At 43.2% G+C, this 26616-nt stretch overlaps 1 protein-coding gene across 2 annotated transcripts in view; it reads right to left on the bottom strand.

Annotated features, from left to right (window-relative positions):
* KCNMB4 (potassium calcium-activated channel subfamily M regulatory beta subunit 4) overlaps positions 1 to 26616 on the bottom strand; it is an 85651-nt gene that overhangs the window by 40257 nt on the left and 18778 nt on the right. The window contains exons 2-3 of one of the 2 annotated variants that reach the window (XM_089308690.1): positions 3916 to 4043; positions 630 to 669 (exon numbers count right to left, since the gene is read on the bottom strand). In XM_089308690.1, the coding sequence (XP_089164816.1) occupies positions 630 to 669; positions 3916 to 4043 (168 nt within the window). The remainder of the gene's footprint in view (positions 1 to 629; positions 670 to 3915; positions 4044 to 26616) is intronic. The other variant, XM_002711330.6, reaches the window with a different exon arrangement.

Raw genomic sequence — 26616 nt, 5'->3', positions numbered from 1 at the left:
GCCAAGACAGTCTCTTCAACAAATGGTGCTGGGAAAACTGGATTTCTACATGCAGAAGTATGAAACAAGACCCCTAACTCACACCTTATACAAAAATTTACTCAAAATGGATCAGAGACCTAAATCTACAACATGATACCATCAAATTATTAGAGAACACTGGAGAAACCCTATAAGACACTGGCATAGGGAAAGACTTCATGGAAAAGACCCCAGAAGCACAGGCAATCAAAGCCAAAATTAACAACTTGAATTACATCAAACTGAGAAGTTCTGCACTGCAAAAGAAATACTCAGAAGGTGAAGAGGCAACCAACAGAATGGGAGAAAATATTTGCAAACAATGCAACTGACAAAGGACTAATTTTGAAAATCTATAAAGAACTCAAGAAACTCAACAACAACAAAACAAACAATCCAATTAAGAAATGGGCAAAGGAACTGAACAGACATTTCTCAAGAGAGGAAATTCAAATGGTCAATAGACACATGAAAAAATGCTCAGGATCACTAGCCATCAGGGAAATACAAATCAAAACCACAATGAGGTTTCACCTCACCCCTGTCAAAATGGCCCACTTACAGAAATCAACAAACAACAAATGCTGGCAAGGATATAGGGAGGGTACCTTAATCCACTGTTGGTGGGAATGTAAACTGGTACAGCCACTGTGGAAGACAATATGGAGACATCTCAGAAAGTTGAATTTAGACCTACCATATGATCCAGCCATCCCACTCCTGGCAATTTATCCAAAGGAAATGAAATCAACATATGAAAGAGTGATCTGTACCCCCATGTTCATTTCAGCTCAATTTATAATAACTAAGATGTGGAATCAACCAAGGTGTCCATCAACTGAAGACTGGCTAAAGAAATTATGGTATATATGGAATATTACTCAGCAGTTAAAAAAAGAAATCCTGTTATTTGCAACAAAATGGATACAACAGGAAACCATTATACTTAGTGAAATAAGCCAGTCACAAAAGGACAGATACCATCTGGTCTTTCTGATCTGTGGTAACTAATAGAGTACTTAAAATGTAATCTGTAGGAGTGAAACTGACACTTTGAAGTGCCAGGAGTTTGAACAGCCCTTGCCTTAACTGTCGGGAAATGATGTTTTTCTTCTTTTTGTTCTTTACTTTTTTTCTTCATATTAATCAGTGAACTCTCTACCTGGTGTAGGGTTAATCTTTTTTTTTTTTTTTTTTTTTTTTTTTTGGACAGGCAGAGTGGACAGTGAGAGAGAGAGAGACAGAGAGAAAGGTCTTTTTTTGCCATTGGTTCACCCCCCAATGGCCGCCACGGCCAGTGCGCTGCTGCCGGCGCACTGTGCTAATCCGAAAGCAGGAGCCAGGTGCTTCTCCTGGTCTCCCATGGGGTGCAGGGCCCAAGCACTTGGGCCATCCTCCACTGCACTCCCTGGCCACAGCAGAGAACTGGTCTGGAAGAGGGGCTACCAGAACAGAATCCGGTGCCCCGATTGGGACTAGAACCCGGTGTGCCAGCGTCACAAGGTGGAGGATTAGCCTATTGAGCCGCGGCGCCGACCTGGGGTTAATCTTATGAGTATAAAAATTAACTGAAAGTTGATCTCTGTAAAAATAAGAATGGTAAAGGAAAAGGAAGGAGGAAGAAAGAGGGGAGTATGAATGAGAGGAAAGTGGGGGGGGAGCAATCATGTTCCCAAATCTGTATATATTAAATGCATAAAGTTGTATTCCTTAAACAAAAGTTAAAAAAATTTTTTAAAAGAAGCAGGAGACACACACGAAAAAAAGCCATGGAGATAAAGGTACGAGCTATTCTGGGTACTGCACATAGCTCAGAATGGAGCCTGCAAACAGTCAGTGCAAGGAGATGAGGCTTGCAAGGCGGTACTCTGGGTTAGAGCCTGAGAAGTGTTATGGGCTGTGGGAGATAACAAATGGCCACACGTTCTTCACAGCTCCTCCCATGAAGGGGCCGAGTCTATTCAACATGCTGTTAATCTGGCTGGCTTCATGACTTTCTCTGATCAACAGAATATGTCAGAAGTGATGGTACTTGAATTCCAGAGCTGAGGCCTGCCTCTTTTGGATGCTGCTCTGAGAGTATCAGGCTATAAGGGAGGAGGTCAAATGTACTGAAGAAGAAAGCCCAGACTGAGAAGAGCAGAGGTGCCTCGGTGAATAGCCAGCACCAACTGCTAGGCATGTGAAGCAGAGGTCATCTGGACCACATAGACCAGCTAATGCTCAGAATCACAAGAAATAATGCTGTTGTAGCAAGCCACAAGATTTAGGACAGTTTGTAATGGAGCAACAGGCATCTAATACATACAGCATGCCAAGAAGTTCTGTCTTTGTTCTGAAAACTATGAAGAGAAACCTGATTAGACTCACATTGGTAGAGAGACTGCTTTGGCAGCAGCATGGAGAATGACCATATGGGACTGTGTGGAGGTGCAAGGAAGACTCATGGCAGTGAAATGGCCTTTTTTTATTTTAAAGATTTATTTATTTACTTGAAAATCAGAGTTACCAGAGAGAGGAGAGGCAGAGAGAGAGAGAGAGAGAGAGAGAGAGGTCTTCCATCCACTGTTTCACTCTCCAATTGGACGCAAGGGCCGAAGCTGAGCCGATCTGAAGTCAGGAGCCAGGAGCTTCCTCCGGGTCTCCCACGCGGGTGCAGGGGCCCAAGTGCTTGAGCCATCTTCTACTGCTTTCCCAGGCCAGAGCAGAGAGCGGGATGGGAAGTGGAGCAGCCGGGTCTTGAACCGGTGCCCACATGGGATGCCAGTGCTTCAGGCAAGGGCGTTAACCAGCTGTGCCACAGCTCTGGCCCCAAAATGGCCTTTTGGAATAGCAGTTAAGAGGCTGCTTGGAATACTACTCCTATATCGGAGTGCCTGGGCTTGAGTCCTGGCTCTTATCTGGATTCTAGCTTTCTGCTGATACACATTCTGGGAGGTAGCAGGTGATGGTTCTAGTACTTGGGTCCCTGCCATCTGCAGGGGAGACCAGGTCTGAGTTCCCAGTTCCTGGCTTTGGCCTGGCCCAGCCTTGGCCATTAACTGCATTTAGGAAGTGACCAGCAGATGGGAGATCTCTGTTTTTCACACAAACACACTCTTAGAGTAGCAGAACTGAGAAATAGTGTAGATCTGAACTAAGAAGATACAGAAAAGCCATTTTAGAGGCAAAAACATGATAATGAATGTATTCATTACATTAAAGAGAGCAAAGAAAAAAATGAGAATTACTGCAAAGATTCTGGCTTTGGAAAATGAGTGAATAATAGTGCCATTCACTGAGAGGGAGATTATGGGAGGACAAGAAGGTTTGATATAACTGTGGAACATCCAGGTGGGGATGTATAGCATGGAGTTTTGAATACTCAACAACTGATTGGTGAATAAATTACCAAGATTCAGCAGGTCAGGTGCTGAAGTGGTGCAGCCCGCAGAACTGTCTGTATATCATGTATATGGCTATAACTTGACTAGCCTCTACATCAAATAAAGTTTCAATGATATGAACTCATTGTATTGACGTTTCAGAAGAGAAAAGATAGGATTCATTAAGTCCCAAAATGCTGGCAAATCTGTTCATTTTTAGCTTCTGCTCATTCATCTGTAATTCTCAGGGAGTGTGACTAGTATACAATGTTCCTCCCTAAAGGCATTGTCATTCCCTCATGCATCCAAAGGACGAGCTCCCTCGCTCTCTTTTCTTGTCCTGCAGATTCTTGACATACCTTCTCGCCTGTAAAGCAAGAAGGCGTTTCCCTAACTATACACTAGAAAGAACTAAGACTATGTACTATGTCATACATTTTGTAATGTAGATACAATCTAAGGTCCATCAGCATAACCAACTACAGAGGCTACAAGCAATTTTAACACACACATGTAAATATTGACTTACCTTTGATATTGATTAAAATAGCAAGTAAATGGCTGGGAACCAATCTCATCTTTCCAGTACTGTTGCCAATTCATGACATTTTCCAAGTTCTTCTGATTTTCTCTCTTACAGGGAGGAATATAGGAGCACTAACAAAACAGAACACAGAAAATAAACCTATTATTCGACAAAATACTGGAATGTGGGACTGGGGGGAAGGTGTAGATGCAGAGGGACCATAGCCCTGGTTGGCACTGGGGCACATCTCAGTGGCATGAGTGTGCCAAAGCTATCGCCATCTTTAACCAAGGTTTTCCCCAACGCCACCTATCAGCTCCCAATGCCATGATCCAAGCAGGGAAAAGAGCCAAAAAGTGGCCCAACCACCATGCCCCAGCAAGACCCAACTCAAAGCTCATCTTCTCATTCCAAGCAGTTTGGTGGGCACTGCCCGTCAAGACCCATGGCCGTGGGCATATCACTCATGGCCTTGGTCACTCAGCTTCGAGTCCATTTTTCTAGAGATGACATTAAGAAGACACTGAATCTAATTTAGATCTACCTAATTTTTAAATGCAACCAAATTGAAAGTGTTCCACTATATTTCAAATTTCCAATTTGGCACAATGACAGAAAATGTTCCAATAACAAAAATACAGCAAAAAATAATCTTCACTCATTAGAAAATTAAGGACAGTTTTACAAACAATGAGTTACAATCTAATAGCAAACTAAAAGCAAAACATACTCTCTCCTTTTGGGACCTGACAGTCAATAGAGGGACTCTTTCCCCGCTCCCCAAAACCCCCGAAATGTTACATTTCTTTCTCCAATTCCACTTTTGACTGATGTCAAGTCCCCAGCTCTTTTCCAGGTACCGTTCTCAACCCACTGAAGTTCAAGTTTTGTTTTCTTAAAACTCTGAAAACAAAACAGAAAATTTCCTCTCAAGTACAGAATATTTTGCTAACTGACACCTTTTCCTCGCTGTGCCGCTGACAAAGCAGTTCTCTTAAAGGGAATCTGTTACTCTAAGCAATAGATTCAGCAGAATCAGAAAACCATTTTGAACTCCAGATGTGAAAATGAGCCCTTAGCATTCAAATACATTTTCTCCAGTGTAGCCTTTTATAGGGTTATTCTTTTTTTTTTTTTTTTTCAAGATCAGTTATTTGAGAGGCAGAGTTACAGATGGAGAGACAAAGAGAGAGGTCTTCCATCTGCTGCTTCACTCTCCAAATGGCCACAACGCCAGAGTTGGGCCTATTGGAAGTCAGGAGCTTCTTCCAGGTCTCCCAAGCACTAGGGTCATCTTCTGCTGCTTTCCCAGGCGCGTTAGCAGGGAACCAGATCAGAAGTGGAGCAGCTGGGACATGAACCAGTGCCCATATGGGGTGCCAGAGCTGCAGGTGGAGGCTTAGCCTGCTGCACCACAGCACCGGTCCCATATGTAGCCTTTTATAATGATGATGAAGATGACACCAGATATATTTATGAGCATTCACAATACACCAGATACTGTAATAAATGGGGAACACAACTTACGTACTTCTTACAGCAACCCTAGCGTGATCTCCATTTTACAGATGCAGAAACTAAGGTTTTTGTCGGCTCCAGAACCAGGTGTCGATTCTTGATTTTAGCACATTCTACTCTCAGACGTTTTACCAAGATGTCCAATATTAAGGTGCAGGGGGAAAAAATACACCAGGGCTGGGGTTTTGGGGCAGTGGGTTAAGCCACCACCTGCCACGCCAACATCCTATATCAGATCTTGGTTGAGTCCTGGCTGCTCCGCTTCCAATCCAGCTCCCTGCTAATGGCCTCGGAAAACAGCAGAAGACAGTCTAAGTGCTTTGACCCCTGCCACCCACGAGGGCCAACCGGATAGAGTTCCAGGCTGCTGGTTTGACATGGCCCAGCCCCAGCTGTTGCAGCCATTTGGGAAGTGAACCAATGTATGGAAGATCTCTCTCTTCCCCCTCCTCTGTCTCTCTCTGCTCTGTTGCTCTGCCTTTCAAGTAGATGAAAATAAAACAACATTCTTAAGAATCAAAACTTGTTAGCATGATGTGCAAAGCTGTTTACGATCTGAAGCTGCCTGCTCTCACCCTCACATCACCCTGGGAAGCAGCAGTACTGAATCACTAGCTCCCCAAATCTGCCCCATGCCATCACAACTACCTGTCTGGCACAGGCTGCTCTCTTTTTAATACCCTTTCCCCCTTACTCCCTTTCTTTCCAGATTCAGATCCAAGGTTACCTATCTACGGGCGCGTTCTCTTTCCTGTCCACAGCTAGGTGTTCCTCATTTGTGCTGCCCTGGGAATCACAGCCCAAGGTATCATGGCTGGAATCACACAGTATACTTGTGTGCTTTAGGGCCACCTGCCTGATTGGCTAGCAAGTTAACAAGAAGGACTGCTCTTCCTTTCCTATGCCTTCACACACAGCACTCTGAGAGTACTTCAAAAAGGTCCTGTGGAGGGCCGGTGCTGCAACATAGGGGGTAAAGCCGCCACGTGCAGTGCCAGCATCTCATATGGGCACCGGTTCAAGTCCCAGCTGCTCCACTTTTGATCCAGCACTCTGTTATGGCCTGGGAAAGCAACAGAAGATGACCCAAGTCCTTGGGACCCTGTATGCATGTGGGAGACCGGGAAGAAGCTCCTGGCTCCTGGTTTCAGATTAGTGCAGCTTTGGCCATTGTGGCCAGCTGGGAAGTAAACCAACAGATGGAAAACTTCTTTCTCTGCTCTGCCTCTCTGTAACTCTATCTTTCAAATAAATTAATAAATCTTTAAAAAAAAAAAAAGGTCCTGGGAAATGGAATGAAAAGATAAATTAATTCTGATGCAAAAAACTGTGAATTCCATCCATACGAGGAGTCTTGGAAAATGCACACTATGAAAAAACTATGATTGAACTTGATATTTTTGCATCAGAATAAACTTACCTTTACAATTTTCATTTTTTCAAAAAATTTCAAAAAATTATTTTTTTATTTGAGAGACAGAGAGAGATCTTTCATTCACTGTTTCACTCCCTAAATGACCACAACAGCTGGGGCTGGGCCAGGCCAAAGCCAGCTGAGAACCCAATTCAGGTATCCCATGTAGTGGCAAAGACCCCAGTATTTAAGCCATCACCTACTGCCTCCCAGGGTGCACATTAGCAGGAAGCTGGATCAGAAGCAGAATAGCGAGGACTCAAATCTGGCATTCCCTTATGGGATTCCAGTGTCCCAGGTGGCGATGTACCAAACTCCTACCTCCACTTCCCCAAACATATTTTAATTCCATTTTCCACAACCTTTTTGAAATACTCTCATGTCTAGTAATGAACTTTCAAAAATGTGAGTTGAATTGATTAAAAGTAACACATTTAGGTAGGTACATTTTTATTCAAGATGATGAAGCTATTTTTCAGTGGTTAAATGCTTTTAAAAACATGTAAATGATGACATATTTTAAATTTCAGTATATTTGGTTATTCTCTATTTCACATCATGAAAATACCATTTTAATGATTAAATCACTGAATATTTATCCTGTGCACATACAGCCTCACTTCAAGTCAATTTCAGCTGAGAGACATTTACGTCATCACCATTTTTAAATTTGCTTTATTTTTTAATTGACAGATACAACCACATGTACTTATTGTGTACAACATGATGTTCTGAAGTAAAAACGCATCATGGAATGACTTCATTTTGCTAATTAACATACTTTTTGCTTCTATAAACCATGTTGCAATAAGTAACTTTAGTCACATGATCATTCAAAGCAGTGTTCTAGAGAAAGAGCTAGGAATTCAACCATACAAACTCCTGTTTTTCAGACTCCATAACGGCTCTACCATGAATCTCCCTCCTTCGGTTGGCCAGAAATAGTAATCTATATCATCTCGTCACCACCCCTACCACTATCATCATCATCATGCTAATATTTTTTTTTTTGACAGGCAAAGTGGACAGTGAGAGACAGAGAGAAGGGTCTTCCTATCCGTTGGGTCACCCCCAAAATGGCCGCTATGGCCAGTGCACTGCGGCCGGCGCACCGCACTGATCCGAAGCCAGGAGCCAGGTGCCTCCTCCCAGTCTCCCATGTGGGTGCAGGGCCCAAGCACTTGGGCCATCCTTCACTGCCTTCCTGGGCCACAGCAGAGAGCGGGACTGGAAGAGGAGCAACCGGGACAGAATCCGGCGCCCCGACCGGGACTAGAACCCCGGGGTGCCGGCATTGCAGGCAGAGAATTAGCCTATTGAGCCATGGCACCGGCCCATCATGTTAATATTTATCAACTCCATGTCCCACTAATCCAAATGAACAAGTGTAATAAGCACCCTCATAATATAAATGAGGAATCTGCAGGAGAGAGAGGCTTGAGAAAATTTCGAAAGTCACAATGGCAGATGGACAAGTTGGGATTCAGACGCCGGTGTGTCCTCAACCACTGCTCCACGCTGCCTTCCCCATCTCTATCTCCAGGCCTTCCTAGTGTTCTGCGTAGCTCCCTGGCTTGCCCTGCCCTCTGCACCTTCTTGGAGACCCAGTGCAGTGCTTCCATTGGAGGAGAACAGGTGTAGTCCGCTGAGGACTGATGTGCCGAGGCGGTCTGTGGAGGTCTGTGGGGAGCAACTCGAACTAGACTAAGTTACTGGAATTAAGACTTATTCTATGCATCTGCTCTCCCACAATATGGCGCTGGGAGAGGAGGAAACAGCTTCTACGCAGCTGCCTCTTGCCAACTTGAGTGATGACCTGCAGGAGCTGATCTTGCTCCTGATTGGAGGAGAGCAACGTACTCGGCGTGTGGGTAGCAGAGTTGGGATTGGTGGAAGAGGACTATAAAGGAGGAGAGAGACAACATGCACCAGGAACATCTAAGGGGAACATCTATCTGAAGGAACACCTGTGCAGCCCCCGAGAGAGCCGGCCGGCGGTGTGCCGCTCCCCCGCGGAAGTGGGGAAAGTGGCTAGGGGGAACTGCCCTTCCACAGAGGTGGAAGGGATGGTAGCCAACCCGGGAAGAACCAGCAGCAAACCCGGGGAGGGCCGAGCAGACGAAAGAACAGCGCAGGGTCCTGTGTCGTTCCTCCACGAAGACGGGGAGCGACATAATGGTGCCGTGACTCGGATATGAAGCCTAGGCAGGGTTTAGTGTTGCTCCTCCACGAAGAGGGGGAGCGACAGAGGTCCTTTGTTTCCTTGGTACAACCTCAGACAAAACATTCTGAGCCTTTTCTTGTTCCCTCCTGCTTCAGTTTGGCTTCAGAGCTGGTTTCTGGTGCTGCGGATGCAATTTCACTGAGGTGCATTTAGAGACACGATGCCTTTGATCACGGAGGACAATGAGCGTTCCCTTGGACAGACTTCTTTTTACAGTTCTGACCTATTTTGTTTTGCATTTGCAAAGGCAACATTGCCCAACTTCCAATATCACTACCTCCCCAACAACCTTCCCCAGTCTGGGGTGTCTGCTGTTTCAACTGGATGACATCATTTTCTTTAAAAAGTTGGAAGAAAAATAGGCATTGAGAAGATACATTTGTATAATATCTTTTTTAGAAACAAATGGTTGGGCTTTTGCATTCATGAACAAAGTTGATGGACTGGCAGAGGCTATGCTGAATTCAATAACATAAAGGATTCCAATGACTTTAAGTCACTGTCATCATTTGAATGTGGGATGTTTGATTACACACTTAGTAGTTATTTTTCCATTATCTTAAGGTCAGTTAAGATGTATAATAGCCTTTTTGTCAGCCTACCACAATGGATATATATGTATATTTTATTTTATTTTGACAGGCAGAGTTAGACAGAGAGAGACAGAGAGAAAGGTCTTCCTTTTTTCCATTGGTTCACCCCCCAAATGGCCATCACAGCCGGCACACTGCGGCCGGCACTGCGCCAATCCGAAGCCAGGAGCCAGGTGCTTCCTCCTGGTCTCCCATGCAGGTGCAGGGCCCAAGCACTTGGATATATTTTTAATAGAACCTTCCAGAGGTTCTATTAAAATGCCAGTTTCTTTCTTTACTTCACTTGGTTAGGAAGGATGGCAATGAAAAACAACCCTAGCATGAGTTTAGTTGACTACATTATTTACGAATAAATTTGGTTAGAAAATGAATTCTTCAAACATTGTCTTCCAGAACACAAGATTAATCATATTTTATATCACACACTCTCGTTTTCTGAAATCCTATAAGAAAACTCTGGGTCAGCCACAATTTGTAACTTCATGATATTTTTGATATAAACAGAATCAAAAAAAGCACTGTGAAATTAAAAAGTACAAGCTCTTACCAAGCCTGCAGTGAGCCATTTATGAACTTTATTGTGTTTCTAGCGCACACACACATCCACGAGTAGACACTGAGGCCTCATGAATGTAGGGTAATTGAAGAAACATGAAATTACACATCAGCTGAAAAACCGCATTCCACCACAGGTGGTTCTAGAATGCTAAATGAAAACAATCTTACAGAAGCAGCTGAAGGTCAAATAAATGGCTTAGGAAACGTGAACAGCAAAACTGCCAACAGGAAAAGCTAAAATGAGCTGTCTGGTGAGAGCAGGCTAAACATAAAGAGGTGTGCCCACTCCAGCACAGTGTCCAAGTAGGTGCCACAGACCACCAGGATGGCTTGTCACAAAGATCCATGGTCCTGGAAGTCTCATGCACATAGCCCTCCTGCTGCCGCGGAATGACAGATCTTCAGAACTGATAACCCATTCTTGATTGTGAGTACTGATAGAACACAAAGATTAGACATCAGTCACTCCCTTCCTCTTCCTCTCCACCTCTCTAGGAAGGTGCAAAACAGTAGCAGTAGCACATTCACAAAGTGCTTTGTGGGTACAAAACAGAGTAAGAGAGGCCAGCATTGTAGGGCAGTGGTTAAGCCACTGCTTGGGCGGACAGAATCCCATGTCAGAGGTTTGAGTCTTGGCTGCTATGCTTTCAATTCACCTCCTTGCCAATGCACCTGGGAAGGCAGTTGATGATGGGCCAAGTACTCTCCACCCCAAGTACCTCTGCCTTTCAGATTAATAAATCTTTTTTTTTTAAGAGGATAGGAATAATTTGACTTTCGGGATATGAGGGAGCTTCACAGCAACGATGACTTTTGATTTTCATAGCTTCCCATAGAATGGGTTGGAAGGTGACATTCCAAGAAGTGGAATGTGCAAAGACTGTGTACGGGTGTTCCAGAAAGACTGAGTCATCTACTGTGCTTGCAGGATACGGGGCACGCCGATGGTACTGGAAAAGACCCAAAAGCTCTGACCGGCTACTCACTAAACCACTGCTCCTCCCCCTTGAAAGGCTACTCTGAAAAGCTGCTCACTGCCTCTGGGAAGGCACTGCCACCCACCACCCACGCACAGCTCTCTCAGTCAGAATCAACTATCCTCTGTTGATACCACATCTGCATTTGTGTAATTTAATAATATTCATCTAACTTCTAATTTCAGGCAGACTGCTAAAGTTGGTGATGTTACTAAAAATGAGAATGTTCTGAATGACATTCTACCTTCAAGATAAAATAGTTCATTTCACTTTTATAGTTAAAAAAACAAAAAACACTGTCCTTGCCAAAAACTGAGGTTGAATCTCAGTAGAAGTCGACCAAAATAAGAAATTGTAATCTGGAAGAAATTCAATAGTTATTAATTATAAAACGCATGACAAGATATACACAATTTTATCAAGTAGCTTATGATTTATAATTTAAAATCCTTGAGATGGCCTATACTCTTATGGCCACAGAGAGCACAGAAATGAAATAAAATTCTTAAATGCTCCGTGCACATACAGATGTGTGTCACTGATGGCACTGTCTACTAGGAAGCACACACATTCTACATCTGTGTGCATGGATATATATCCCACAAAATATTACAACCATCATTCCTGCATGAAGGGGACCAGCAAGCGCTGTCCGTGATAGAACCCCAGATCCAGAATGGATAAATGGTGGCGATGAAAAATGTGTTTCCTGTTTGTGGCAGAACACATTTTCTAAAGTGAGCTGCACCAGTGCATATCCCATCTCATGCACTTGTACAACGTGATGCTGGCACTCCTCCAGTGACAGGTCTTGTGTGTGGGGGTGGGGAGTCCATCTTCACAGCGCGAGAACATGGACAAGTCTGTGATTACAGCAAAAATGATGTGCATGACTTCCAAGGCTAGACCAGAAATGGTGATCAAGGGGTCTGCGTGGGTCTGCTTCTTGGAACTCACACATACCATTCTGTGAGGAAGCACACACTAGCCTAGGCAGAGATGGCGTGGAGAAGCCTACATGGTGGGGACCGAGGTTCCTGGCCAACATCCGGCATCAATCGCCTAACTGTGACTGCAGCCTCCAGCTGTGGAGTCTTCCACTGGACCAGAAGCCAGCAATCTTCTTTGCCGCATGTCTACATTTCTGACCCATAGAACTTATGAACACAATCAAAATGACCTAGTCTTTGTCTAAAAGATCATTTGACCTTCAAGACGTAAGTAGGCAGAGAGCCATTTATGTTTCTCCTTGATCTACATACCTGAAAAAGCCTAGATCTGGTGAAATAAACTCTTGTGAGCCACTGTGATGTAAGGTAGGATTTCTCCTCCAATCCCAGGCCGAAAGCTCCATGAATGAAGGGAGGGGAGGGGCTGGCTATCCTTGGGGAAATGCCTCAAGTGGTGACTACTGAAAATCCTCTCCCAACCTTCTCCAACAGGACGTGTAGACGCTTCCACGTGGGGAAGGGAGCAGGCATTGAGAATATTACTAGACACTGTGCTAACTGCAATCCCAGGGGACTCATGACTGTACTCACATTGAGGGCTTACAAGGCCAGAGGAAAAGTGGAGTTTCGCCCGAAGTTGGTGTCCCAACAGGCCAATAAGTCCACAAACTCTCTTTGGCTGACTCTATAGATCTTGAATGTATAGATGCTCTAACATATGTACAGATGGACAGAACAGTCATGCTCAGCAACTCTAACTCGTACACTGACTGTATTGTTAAATGAATCACCGGTGATTCCACCTTCCGCAGCTGTTTCGGATAGAATCTCTTTATTGGAGCAAATAAACTCCGCTCTGCTGCTATTCCCTGGCTATTGATCTGGCAAATGTGATTTTCTCTACCCTTGTGGACAAAAGCACTAGAAGCTGTTTTCTTTTTGCTGGCAGAGATGGTATGGCCTTCGCTAGCTTATTCGGGACCACATCAATTCTCTCTGTGATGCGCTCATCAGCAGGGACCTTGATCCCCACGCCCCACAGAACATCACACTGTCTGGGCACCGACGCTCTCATGCTGACGGGAAGTGGAGAGCAGGAGTACAAAGTGCCCTAGATTCCTTGGTAAAGCACAGATGTGCCAGAGCCTGGGACACACAGGGCCCTGACACCTGACTAATGCGTCTAGGGGCCTGGTGGTCCAGCACATTTCTAGATATTCCTCCACAGTGAAAAACAAACTGCTCTACCTGTCACTCCTTAAAACCAAGAGAATGTGCAGTGCTTGGTAGCTTCTCCTATTCTGGAAGAAACATACTTATATTGGAGATTGCTATTCTGACCCTTTTATCAAGTAACCCATAACCCTGCCAGTTCTCTGTGGCAACCAGAACAGGAAAACTTGCTCCAGGCTACAGAGCCAGGAAAGTGGCTCAACTCACCTCTACAGCCCAGTGCCTCCAACAGTATATAAGTAGACTGACAGGTCAGGGGATACATGCCACCCCTAGAGAACCCTGATAGGATAAAGGAGCCCTGTGCTTTCTTTGGCAAATGACTCTTACCTTGAGAAGCCACTGGCTTGTTATTGTGCCCCTCATGGGGCTGCATGCCTGAACATGGAAATGCGAGTTACTGTATTACTCACTGTATACAATGCCATTTGACTTGCTTGAAGTTGAGACTTTCAGTGCTAGAAGTAGGTCTTGCTGACATACAAGTTTTATTAGCATACAGCTCACAGTCCCCAGTGCACTTTCTCTTTTTGTACTACCATCTTCCCTAACTTGTCCTAACTTGCATACCCCAAGGAGTACTCTGCAGTGTGCTAGGGGCTACTGGAAGCCCTTGACAATTGTGATAGATGGAAACGTTTGAGCTCAGTGAGCATAACTTTGGGAAGAATGTTAGACTATTTATTTTCTGTTGAAAGGAATGATGGTGGAGGTACAAACCCACACTGATTTATGGGCCCTAGCTACCTATAATAAATCATACTTTGATTAAATTGTTCAGTGTGAATTAAATCTTCAGAAACAGAACTCTGATCAATGCACAAGATCTAGAAGTTGTCTTTCCTATGCACCTTTTCTCTGGAAGTTACTTGGGGATGTACTCCACCAGAACAAAAAAGTAAACTAAGAAAGAGGAAGGCAGAAGGTCAAGGAGGCAGGGCCAACACAGACAAGATTCACAGGTCTAAGATGCACCCAGTTCAGTTTGGACAGCAAGCTGACAAGGTCCTGAAAGGATGTCCCAGGCATTTTGAAAAGAGAGAGAAAAAAATCTGTAGGGGTCAGTGTCGCTCCCCCTCTTCGTGGAGAAACGACACTAAGCCCTGCCTAGGCTTCCTATCCGAGTCACGGCACCATTATGTCGCTCCCCCTCTTCGTGGAGGAACGACACAGGACCCTGCGCTGTTCTTTTGTCTGCTCGGCCCTCCCCGGGTTTGCTGCTGGTTCTTCCCGGGTTGGCTACCGTCCCTTCCACCTCCGTGGAAGGGCGGTTCCCCCTGCCACTTTCCCCACTTCCACGGGGGAGCAGCACACCGCCGGCCGGCTCTCTCGGGGGCTGCACAGGTGTTCCTCAGGTGTTCCCCTTAGCTGTTCCTGGTGCATGTTGTCTCTCTCCTCCTTTATAGTCCTCTTCCACCAATCCCAACTCTGCTACCCACACGCCGAGTACGCTGCTCTCCTCCAATCAGGAGTAGGTCCTACAGTTTATTGGCTGAACTGGAGGCAGCTGCGCAGAAGCTGTTTCCTCCTCTCCCAGCGCCATATTGTGGGAGAGCAGATGCATAGAATAAGTCCCAATTCCAGCAACTTAGTCTAGTCCGAGTTGCTCCCAGTTGCTCCCCACAGGTCAGTGCTGTGGTGTAGCAGGTTAAAGCCCTGGTGCCTGAAGCACCGGCATCCCACATGGGCACTGGTTCAAGTCCCGGCTGCTCCTCTTCCAATCCAGCTCTCTGCTATGACCTGGGATAACAGTGGAAGATAGCCTGAGTTCTTGGGCCCCTGCACCCACATGGGAGACTAGGAAGAAGCACCTGGCTCCTGGCTTTGGATCAGCTCAGCTCTGGCCGTCGTGGCCATCTGGGTAGTGAACCATAGGATGGAAGAACTTCCTCTCTCTCTCTCTGTCTCTACCTCTCTCTATAACTCTTTCAAATAAATAAAATTAAATTTAAAAATCTAGAGCTAAATGATTACCTATTGTGAATAACCACACACAAAGCAGAACACAAAGGAGTTTTAATTTTGTGGGAGAATTTTAGGAAAATAAAATAAAAAAACAATATTGTTTGGCCGGCGCCGCGGCTCACTAGGCTAATCCTCCACGTAGTGGCGCCGGCACACCGGGTTCTAGTCCCAGTTGAGGTGCCGGATTCTTTCCTGGTTGCCCCTCTTCCAGGCCAGCTCTCTGCTGTGGCCCGGGAAGACAGTGGAGGATGGCCCAAGTGCTTGGGCCCTGCACCCCATGAGAGACCAGGAGAAGCACCTGGCTCCTGCCTTCGGATCAGCGCGGTGCACCCGCCGCAGCGCGCCGGCCGTAGCGGCCATTGGAGGGTGAACCAGCGGTAAAAGGAAGACCTTTCTCTCTCTCTCTCTCTCTCACTGTCCACTCTGCCTGTCCAAAAAAAAAAAAAAAAAAAAAAACAAACAAACCAATACTGTTTAAGGAAAAAAAAACTATACATTAAGTTGTTAAAATAAGTACCCAATATTAATTTAGGCAAAAATCAATATAGAATCATATTTAAAGAATGAAGCAGCCGGCGCCGTGGCTCAATAGGCTAATCCTCCACCTTGCGGCGCCGGCACACCGGGTTCTAGTCCCGGTTGGGGCGCCGGATTCTGTCCCGGTTGCCCCTCTTCCAGGCCAGCTCTCTGCTATGGCCAGGGAGTGCAGTGGAGGATGGCCCAGGTGCTTGGGCCCTGCACCCCATGGGAGACCAGGAAAAGCACCTGGCTCCTGGCTCCTGCCAGGATCAGCGCGGTGCGCCGGCTGCAGCGGCGGCCATTGGAGGGTGAACCAGCGGCAAAGGAAGACCTTTCTCTCTCTGTCTCTCTCTCTCACTGTCCACTCTGCCTGTCAAAAAAAAAAAAAAAAAAAAAAAAAAAAAAAAAAAAAAAAGAATGAAGCAAGGAAAAGTGGGATGGAACAAGAGTGTAAGAATGCTAAATGTTTAAATTCCATCACAAGCTGTCAACAGTATCTATAATCATACATTAGTGAATATACTGTCTAGAAACAGTGAAGTAAATACTAGAAAACAAAATAAAAACAGTTAAAAAGCATTTTCTCTGGGTGGCAAAGGGGACTGGAGCAGGAGTCTTAACTCACCCACAAATAAAGCTATCGCACTGTTGGATTTTCTTTAAACCACATTCACAACACCACCACAAATATTCATCAAAGACCTCTCACATGTGAGGCCCTAGTCTAGGTGCCTTCTGTCTGTCAACTCCTTTCATCCTCATCACCCCAGGGGATGTGTACTCTTAATAACTCATATTTTACAGATGGGGAAATTGAGGCACTGGGTAGTTCAGTGAAATCACATTGCTATTTTGGTAACATAATAAAATACATATATATATAAATATACATTCAAAAATTACAATTATGGTGTTCCAAAGAGACTATACTAGCTACAACTGCATCAGCAGGTTCTCAGAACACCTTTCCCCATTGCCTTAAAAAAAAAAAAAAAAAAAAAAAAAAACTTGGCTACAGGCAAATTAGTGTCTGTGACCTCTAATATAGTATAATAATAATAGTAATATTATAGTAAAATAATAATAATAATAGTCAGTGACTACAGTGCCTATATTCCACTTCTTGCTCCAACTCTGGATTTCAGCTTCCAGCTAATGCAGATGCTGGAAGCAATGATGATGGCTCAAGTACTTGGGTCCCCATCACCCACCTGTGAGACCTGGAGTGAGTTCCTCACTCTCAGCTTTGGCTCCAGCCCAATCCTTGCCATTACAGGCATTTGATGGGAGCACTCTTTCTATTTTCTCTCTCTCTCTCTCTGTCTCAAATAATCTTTTTATATAAAACGTTGACTTTAATAAAACTTTCTGATAGGTAAAATGTGGGGTTCCACATTTTAATTTACACTTTTGTTTTTTATTAGTCCTAAAAAAGGATATCAAAACCAATATTAAAACTATACTAATATGTTGTTTTGAGGTTTTTTGTATATTTTATTCATAAAAACTTTTCCTTTTTTTTTAAAGATTTATTTATTGCAGGCGCCACGGCTCACTAGGCTAATCCTCCGCCTTGCGGCGCCAGCACACCAAGTTCTAGTCCCAGTTGGGGCGCCAGATTCTGTCCCGGTTGCCCCTCTTCCAGGCCAGCTCTCTGCTGTGGCCAGGGAGTGCAGTGGAGGATGGCCCAAGTGCTTGGGCCCTGCACCCCATGGGAGACCAGGATAAGTACCTGGCTCCTGCCATCGGATCAGCACGGTGCGCTGGCCGCGGGGGCCATTGGAGGGTGAACCAACAGCAAAGGAAGACCTTTCTCTCTCTCTCTCTCTCTCTCACTGTCCACTCTGCCTGTCCAAAAAAAAAAAAAAAAAGATTTATTTATTTATTTGAAAGTCAGAGTTACACGAGAGAGAGAGAGAAAGAGAGAGAGAGATAGAGAGAGTAAGTCTTTTATCCAAAGGTTCACTCCCCAGTTGGCTGCAATGGCTAGAGCTGTGCCAATCTGAAGTCAGGAGCCAGGAGCTTCTTCTGGGTCTCCCATGTGGGTGCAGGGGCCCAAGGACTTGGGCCATCTTCTACTGCTTTCCCAGGCCATAGCAGAGAGCTGGATGGGAAGTGGAGCAGCCGGGTCTTGAACCGGCGCTCACATGGGAAGGCATTAACCTCCTGAGCCACAGCACCAGCCCTCTCTTTTTCATTTTTTAACATTTTTGTTTAAATAAGAAATTTCATGAATTTCATATACAGTTTTAAGAGCATAATGATACTTTCCCACTGTGCCCTCCCTCCTCCTTTTCTTATTTTTCTTTTAATTTTTACAATGACACACTTTCAACTTTCTTTATAATCACAAGCTTAACCCTCCACTAAAGAATTCAACAATTAGTAAGTAGAAAAACCACTGTTCCTCAAGAGTATAGACAAGCTCTATAAACAATCAAATCTCAGAATGTCAATTTTGCTCATATACATTACATTTTCTGTACTCTGTATATTAGTTACCACAAATCAGGGAAAACATACAATGTTTGTCTTGTAGGAATTGGCTTATTTCACTAAGCGTAATGTCTCCAGTTGCATCCATTTTGTTGCAAAAGACAGGATTTCATTCCTTTTTTATAGTCAAGTACTATTTCATAATGTTTATATTCTGCGGTTTCTTCATCCAGTCATCAGTTGATGGACATCTGGGTTGATTCCATATCTTAGCTATTATGTGCTGAGCTGCTATAAACATCTGGGTACAGATAATTTTTCAAATAGTGATTTAATTTCCTTTGGGTAAATTCCCAGGAGTGGAATGACTGGATCCTATAGTAGACTTATTTTCAGATTTTTGAGAAATCACCATACTGTATTCCAGTACAGCTGTACTAGTTTACATTCCCATCAACAGTGTAGTAGGGTACCTTTCTCTCCACATCCTTGCTAACATTTGTTAATTTCTGATTTTTGAATAATAACCATTCTAACTGGGGTGAGGGCATTGCTGTGGTAATTTTGTTTTAGAAAATATAGGCAAAAATAAATCTTACAAGCTCTGGTACTTCTATTGCTGAGTATTGTTACTTAGGATATTATGCAGATTTTTTTTAACTTTTATTTAATGAATATAAATTTCCAAAGTACGACTTATGGATTACAATGGCTTCCCCCCATACCGTCCCTCCCACCCACACCCTCCCCTTTCCCACTCCCTCTCCCCTTCCATTCACATCAAGATTCATTTTCGATTATCTTAATATACAGAAGATCAGCTTAGTATACATTAAGTAAGGATTTCAACAGTTTGCTCCCACACAGAAACATAAAGTGAAAAATAATAGATGATTTTTTTAAATGATGATGAAATCAGATCAGACCTATTGTCATGTTTAATCCCAGTGAGAGTCAAGTTGGAATTGATAATTTCTTTTTTTTTTTTTTTTACAGAAGATCAGTTTAGTATGCATTAAGTAAAGATTTCAACAGTTTGCACCCCCATAGAAACACAAAGTGAAATATATTGTTTGAGTACTCGTTATAGCATTAAATCTCAATGCACAGCACATTAAGGACAGAGATCCTACATGAGGAGTAAGTGCATAGTGACTCCTGTTGTTGACTTTACCAATTGACACTCCTGTCTATGGCATCAGTAATCTCCCTATGCTCCAGTCATGAGTTTCCAAGGCTATGGAAGCCCTCTGAGTTCTCTGACTCTTATCTTGTTTAGACAAGGTCATAGTCAAAGTGGAGGTTCTCTCCTCCCTTCAGAGAAAGGTACCTCCTTCTTTGAAGACCTGTTCTTTCCACTGGGATCTCACTCACAGAGATCTTTTGCCAGAGTGTCTTGGCTTTCCATGCCTGAAATACTCTCATGGGCTTTTCAGCCAGATCTGAATGCCTTTAGGGCTGATTCTGAGGCCAGAGTGCTATTTAGGACATCTGCCATTCTATGAGTCTGCTGAGTATCTCACTTCCCATGTTGGATCACTCTCCCCTTTATTTATTCTATCGGTTAGTGCTAGCAGGTACTAGACTTGTTTATGTGCTCCCTTTGACTCTTAGTCCTTTCATTATGATCAATTGTGAACTGAAATTGATCACTTGGAATAGTGAGATGGCATTGGTATATGCCACCTTGATGGGATTGAATTGGAATCCCCTGGTATGTTTCTAACTCTACCATTTGGGGCAAGTCAGCTTGAGCATGTCCCAAATTATACATCTCTTACCTCTCTTATTCCCACTCTTATGTTTAACAGGGATCACATTTCAGTTAATTTTCAACACTTAAGAATAACTGTGTATCTGGAACACATCATGCTGAGTGAAATAAGCCAGTCCCAAAGGGACAAATACCATATGATCTCCCTGATCGGTGACAACTGACTGAACACCAAAAAGGAAACCTGTTGAAGTGAAATGGACACTATGGGAAACGGTGACTTGATCAGCATAGCCCTGACTGTTAATGAACAACTTAATACATTATCCCTCTTAGTAGTTTTTTTGTCTGTTCTACTTAATATGCAGATATTCTTACGAGCAGTTATCCTATACTTTTCATCTGTGTGTGTACATTTTCATAGGTTTCTGTTTCAATGGAATCCTAAAATTTTAAGAAGCATTTGGAAGTTTTCCTTATTTCTGTGTTCTCTGGCATAGTTATCTGTTTTCATAGAATTGACCTGGAAATACTTATGGTTACAGAAAATTGAGAACTTTCTCCCTTTCCTCTATAGCATTTGTCTGTTTCTTAGAAATCTCTACTGCATTGTTCTCTTTTACAAGTTTATATTATCCTAGGGCATCACCATCTCATCCCATGCTTTCAAATTCATTGGCATGGACTTGATTGAAGCAGTCACTTGAAATTATTTTAACTTTTCCTATATTTTGTTGTCACCACACTCTTGTTTGTGATTTGATGTTTTGAAGAGCATTTCTTTGATAACAAAACTTGGTAAATTTTCAAATTTGAATTTATCTCTCTGAAAACAAAGACAACTCTGGGCTCCTTGAAGATGCTCAGCTTATCCACACTGGGAATTCTGAAGCCCAGCAAATTTTCATGCCATAAATTCGTGCTGTTAATTTTCCACCCAGCTGCTCTGCAAAATTAAAAAATTATCAGTTGAAAAACACTAAAGGGCTAGGTGTTCGACATTAATGCATTCTGCACATCACATGGGCATGTGAGATAATGCTGGATGAAAGGAAACTCAACAGATTGAGAAGGCAGATCCACCAGCTATGAAGACCAAGAAATGAGAAAGTGTACACACCAGGAGACCAGAAATTATGCTGTTGCGTCAGTATTACAAGAAAACTGTGACAAAGTCTCTTACCTTTTAATCTGTGAAATTCTCCTTGTCTGATACATCAGCAACTACAAATGCCAATATCAAGACTGATTTATTCCACAAGTAGTCATCAATAATACTTGCTTGAAACAGCATGCACGCACACACACACACACACACACACACACAGGATATGCTCTGAAAAGCTCATGGGAAATGAAATTAAAAGGTAAGTTTAGGGAGTGAGCATTTAGCCCAGTAGCTAAGACATCTGCATCCCAGATCGGGTTCCTGGGTTTGATTCCCAGCTCCAGCCCCTGACTTGACCTTTGTGTCAATGCAGATCCCGGGACGCATAGGTGATGACTCAAGGAAACTGGGTTCTGTCACTTACATGGGAAATCTGGACTAAGCTCCTGGCTACTAGCTCAGCTCTGGTTGTTGTTGGTATTTGGAATTTGGGGATAAATAGCAGATGATAGCTTGCTTCTTTGTCTCTCAAAGACAAGGAAGAGGGGGAGGATAAGAAGTCATCAAAGTTGGCTGTCTGAAGGAAAAAAAAATTGGAATCCATGCAGTTTTTCATAATATGCATTTACATATTACATGTTTCCCTTATGATGCATATATAATCAGTCTTTTTCTATGTGTTTCACAGAGCATTTATTTTCAAGTAAATTTTTTTGGGTTTTCTCTCACTTAAAAAAAAACCTATCTTTAGAAGCTACAGGTGTTCAAAGATAAAATTAAAGTATGTTTTTCCATCTGTCATCTTTTTTAAAAAAAAAGATTGATTTATTTATTTGAAAGAGTTACAGAGAGGAGAAGAGACAGGGAGAGAGGAGGGACAGAGAAACAGAGACTGATCTTCCATCTGCTGGTTCACCCCCAAAATGGCTGCAGTGGCCAGGGCTGGGCCAGGCCGAAGCCAGGACTCAAGAGTTTCTTACAGGTCTCCCATGTGGGTAGCAGGGGCCCAAGCACTTGCAGCATCTTCTGCTGCTTTTCTAGGTGCATTAGGAGGGAGCTGGATGGGAAGTGGAGCAGCTGGGACTCGATCCAAAGCCTATGTGGGATGGGCACAGCTGGCACAACACCAGCCCCTGTCATTCATCTCTGATATTTGTATATAGTCTTTGGTAATATAAACACTCCAAATTTATGTGGACAAAGTCAAATCTCATAGCCTCTTGTATTTTTCAACTGAAAGTATATTACTGTTACTTAGCAAGGAATAATGTACATTTGGAATTAAAGTAGATGGAATAAAGCCACATATAATGGAAACAGTTACCAAAAAAGAGAAAATTAGTGGTTTGTGCGTGCGCGTGTATGTGAAATAGACATATATAACCCAAAACACATATTTTATTTTATTCAAATACAGAATCATACTGTTTTATAACCTACTTTTTTGTCAGTAACATACCATAAACATCCTTATATGGCAAAAATGTCTACAGTGAATTCAAAGCATAGTGTTGCATCACATAAATACGTATTTAATAATAGATATATTTATAATAGACAATTACAGCAGACACTAATAATTATGCCCTATTATAAGACACATAGATGGTCTCAGCTCTTTTGTAACTTTATATGATGCTTCACGGAAAACATTTACAGCTACATTTTTCAACAATTCCCTACTTTTTCTCCTTAGGATGTGCTGCCAGAAGGAGCATTCCTGGGTGAAGGGGGTGCACACCGCACTCAGATGAACACATGCCATCGTAATTTCTGAGTTTCAGCCTCCAGACCTGTGAACAACAAACTTCTATGGTTTTTGGCACCTGTTTGTGGAACTCTGTTGTGCCCCTGCCATGAAAACCCACACATGTGTGTTTCAGGAGTGTGATAGACATTTCCGATTGCTCCCTGACAATACACTGCCACTGGCAGTGCACAAGACCTCATATTCTTCCCAACGCTCTATCTGCCGACTTAACAGGCAGGACAGGGATCTCAACACTGTACTGATGCGTCCCCCTCCAGCTTTCCTGAGACTTGCAGGGCAAATGGAAACGGTATCTGTAAGCATGCAAGGTACACACGTGATGTTTCCACAGACTTGCAAGTTGTGAAATGCTCACAAGCCACTTAACATATCCGTCACCTCACAGTGATGCCTATGTGAATAGTTCTTTGGGTGTTAGTGAGAGTAGACATATGGTTCATGTATCTGGTTATTTGTAACTCTTCATTTTCTGGCCTTGTTTCCTATTGAAAAGACAAACTTTTGAACTATGTCCCTACCATGAGGCAGATAGTCTCCCAAATTTGCCATTTTGTTTCAATTTTAATGTCTTTTAAAAGATATACGTAGGTTTTCCCTTAGTATGTCATTAAGTAAATCAGGATGTTTAAAATATCTGTCCATGGCATGTATGTCCTTGCCCATGCCACAAAATTATATAAATATTTACCTATATTTTATTTAGTACTTCCATAATTTATTTTCATTCCTTCAAAATTTTATAAAACTAGTTTTAATTTTTATTAAATATATACTTTAAATATTTTTCTAAATACTTTCTGAATATTTCTAATATTTTCTGAATATTCCTAACATTTTCCAAATGATAAAATCTTTCAAAATGCTTTCTCCAAATAATACTCCAGTTCTAACATCATCTTTTTATTTAAATGTATAACATTTATTATTCATTTGCATTTTATTTGGAAAGCAGAGACTGAGAGAGCTCTCATCTACTGGTTCACTCCCCAGATGGCCACAACAGCTGGGCCTGGGCCAGGCTGAGGGAGCTGGAAACCCAAATCCAGTTCTCCCACACAGGCGGTTCGGATCTAAGAACTCCAAGCCATCAGTGGCTGCCTTCCACCGGGTGCCCCACCAGGAGGCTGGAACTGGAAGCAGAGCCAGGACTCACACCCAGGCAGTCTGATACAGGACGTGCGCAGCCCAAGCAGCAGATTCACTGCTGTTCCAGGAGCCTGACTCAGTGAGATCTTTTCACAAGTTCTCTGGAATGCTAAAATTTGCAAAGCAAATCTCTCTCTCTCTCTCTTTTTTTTTTTTTTTAGTAACAGCTGTATGTAAATATAGTCCCCATACTATTCAATTTATCCATTTAAATTTACCCACTTAAAGTGTACTACTTAATGGTTTTTTGATTCGTAGAGCCATGCAACCATTACTGCAATCAATTTTAAAACATTTTCATCACACCAAAAAGACGCCTTCCCCCCTTCAGCTGGCATTACCACTCATCCTGTCCTCCAGCTCTAAGAAACCACACATCCACTTTCAGTCCCCACAGAGTCCCCTGCGCTGGACATTCCACATAACTCAATCATATATGCAGCCTTTTGTGGCAGGCTTCTTACAAAGTTCATCCATGCTTCAGGGGCCGGCGCCATGGCTCACTTGGTTAATCCTCCGCCTGTGGCGCCAGCATCCCATATGGGCACTGGGTTCTAGTCCCAGTTGCTCCTCTTTCAGTCCAGCTCTCTGCTGTGGCCCAGGAGGGCAGTGGAGGATGACCCAAGTGCTTGGGACCCTGCACCTGCATAGGAGACCAGGAGGAAGCAACCTGGCTTTGGATTGGTGTAGCTCCAGCCGTAGCGGCCATTTGGCGGGTGAACCAACAAAAGGAAAACCTTTCTCTCTGTCTCTCTCACTGTCTAATTCTATCTGTCAAATAAGTAAATAAATAAATAAAAAGTTCATCCATGCTTCAGCATTTTATTTTTTATTTTTTTATTTGTTGACAGGCAGAGTGGACAGTGAGAGAGAGAGACAGAGAGAAAGGTCTTCCTTTGCCGTTGGTTCACCCTCCAAAGGCCGCCGCGGCTGGCGTGCTGCGGCCGGCGCACCGCGCTGATCCAAAGGCAGGAGCCAGGTGCTTCTCCTGGTCTCCCATGGGGTGCAGGGCCCAAGAACTTGGGCCATCCTCCACTGCACTCCCTGGCCACAGCAGAGAGCTGGCCTGGAAGAGGGGCAACCGGGACAGAATCCGGTGCCCCGACCGGGACTAGAACCGGGTGTGCCGGCGCCGCAAGGCGGAGGATTAGCCTAGTGAGCCACGGCGCCGGCCTCAGCATGCATTAACATATGACTTTTGATAGCTGAGTATTTTCCATTGTACACCCAGAACACATTCCATTTATCCACTCATCAGTTGTCGGACAATAAGGCTGTTTCCACTTTTTAGGAATTATAAATGGTGTGGCTATGAAGAGTTGTGTCTGAGTTTCTGTGTGGTCATGCGGTTTCCTTTTTCTTAGGTATATATCTAGGACTGGAGTTGCTCGATCCTACACAAGTAATTCTGTATTTAATTTTTCGAGGAACTGTCAAACTATTTTTAACAGCAATATATGAGGATTCCAATTTATTCACTCTCAACAACTGTTATCGTCTTCTTAAGTAGCCATTCCAGTGGGTGTTGGTCTGATTTTCCCCTCATGACTAATGATGTTAAATATATATTTATGTGCTTATTGGCCATTTATATAACTTCTCTAGAAAACTATTTATTCACATACTTTGCCCATTTTTTAACAGGGTTACTTGTCTTGTTGAGTATCCCATACCCTTATAGATGTATGATTTGCAAACATTTTCTCTCACTTTATAGTTGTCCTTTTAATTTTTTGATGATGTCCTTTGGAATCACAAAGGCTTTTAATTTTTACCAATCTTACCTATTTTTCTTTGGCTTCTTTTGTTATTTTTTATGTCATATTTAAGAAACTGTGCTTAACCCAAGTCATGAAAATTTACACAAAGTGCTTTATAGCTTTACCACTTACATTTTAGTCTCTGATCCATCTAGTTAATTTTTGTATGCAGTTTGAGGTCCAACTTCAATCTTTTGCATGTGGATATCCAGTTATTCTGGCAACACTGGTCAAAGACTATTCTTTCTCTGTTGAAATGCTCTTGACAATCCTTGTCAAAAATCAGTGCCATGGCACACTGTGTTAGGCCACCTCCTGTGACACTGGTATCCATGTGAGCACTGCTTCAAGTCCAAGCTGTTCCAATTATGATCCAGTTCCCTACTAATGCAAGGGGAAAGCAGTGGAACACAGCTGGAGGGCTTGGGCCCCTGCCACAGTGTGGAAGACCTGGATGAAGTTTCCAATTCCTGGCTGCTTCTGCCTGGCCCCGTCCCAGTTGTCACAACCATTTGAGGAGTGAACCAGAAGATGGAAGATCTCTTTCCCTCTCTCTCTGCCTCTCCCTCTCCCTTTCTCTGTGCCCTCATATTTCATGTGGTACTTTTGAAAACAGTATAATTTGGATTTGATATTTCCATCCTGATAATCTCTGTTTGAATTGGGGGAATTAGTCCATTTACATTTCATAGAATTATTGATATATTTAGGTTTAAAATCTAACATTATCTCTTGATTTGTTACATCTTCCTACCCTACACTCCATTTTCTCTCTTTTGTTGTCTTCCTTTAGACTTTTTAAAATATTATTTCATTTT

The sequence above is a fragment of the Oryctolagus cuniculus genome, chromosome 11, assembly GCF_051225735.1.
Source record: "Oryctolagus cuniculus isolate XC-2025 breed Fujian yellow rabbit chromosome 11, ASM5122573v1, whole genome shotgun sequence".
In the NCBI taxonomy this organism is placed as follows: Eukaryota; Metazoa; Chordata; class Mammalia; order Lagomorpha; family Leporidae; genus Oryctolagus; species Oryctolagus cuniculus.
Note: the sequence above shows the minus strand (reverse complement) of the source record. Positions and strands in the feature narration are given on the sequence as shown.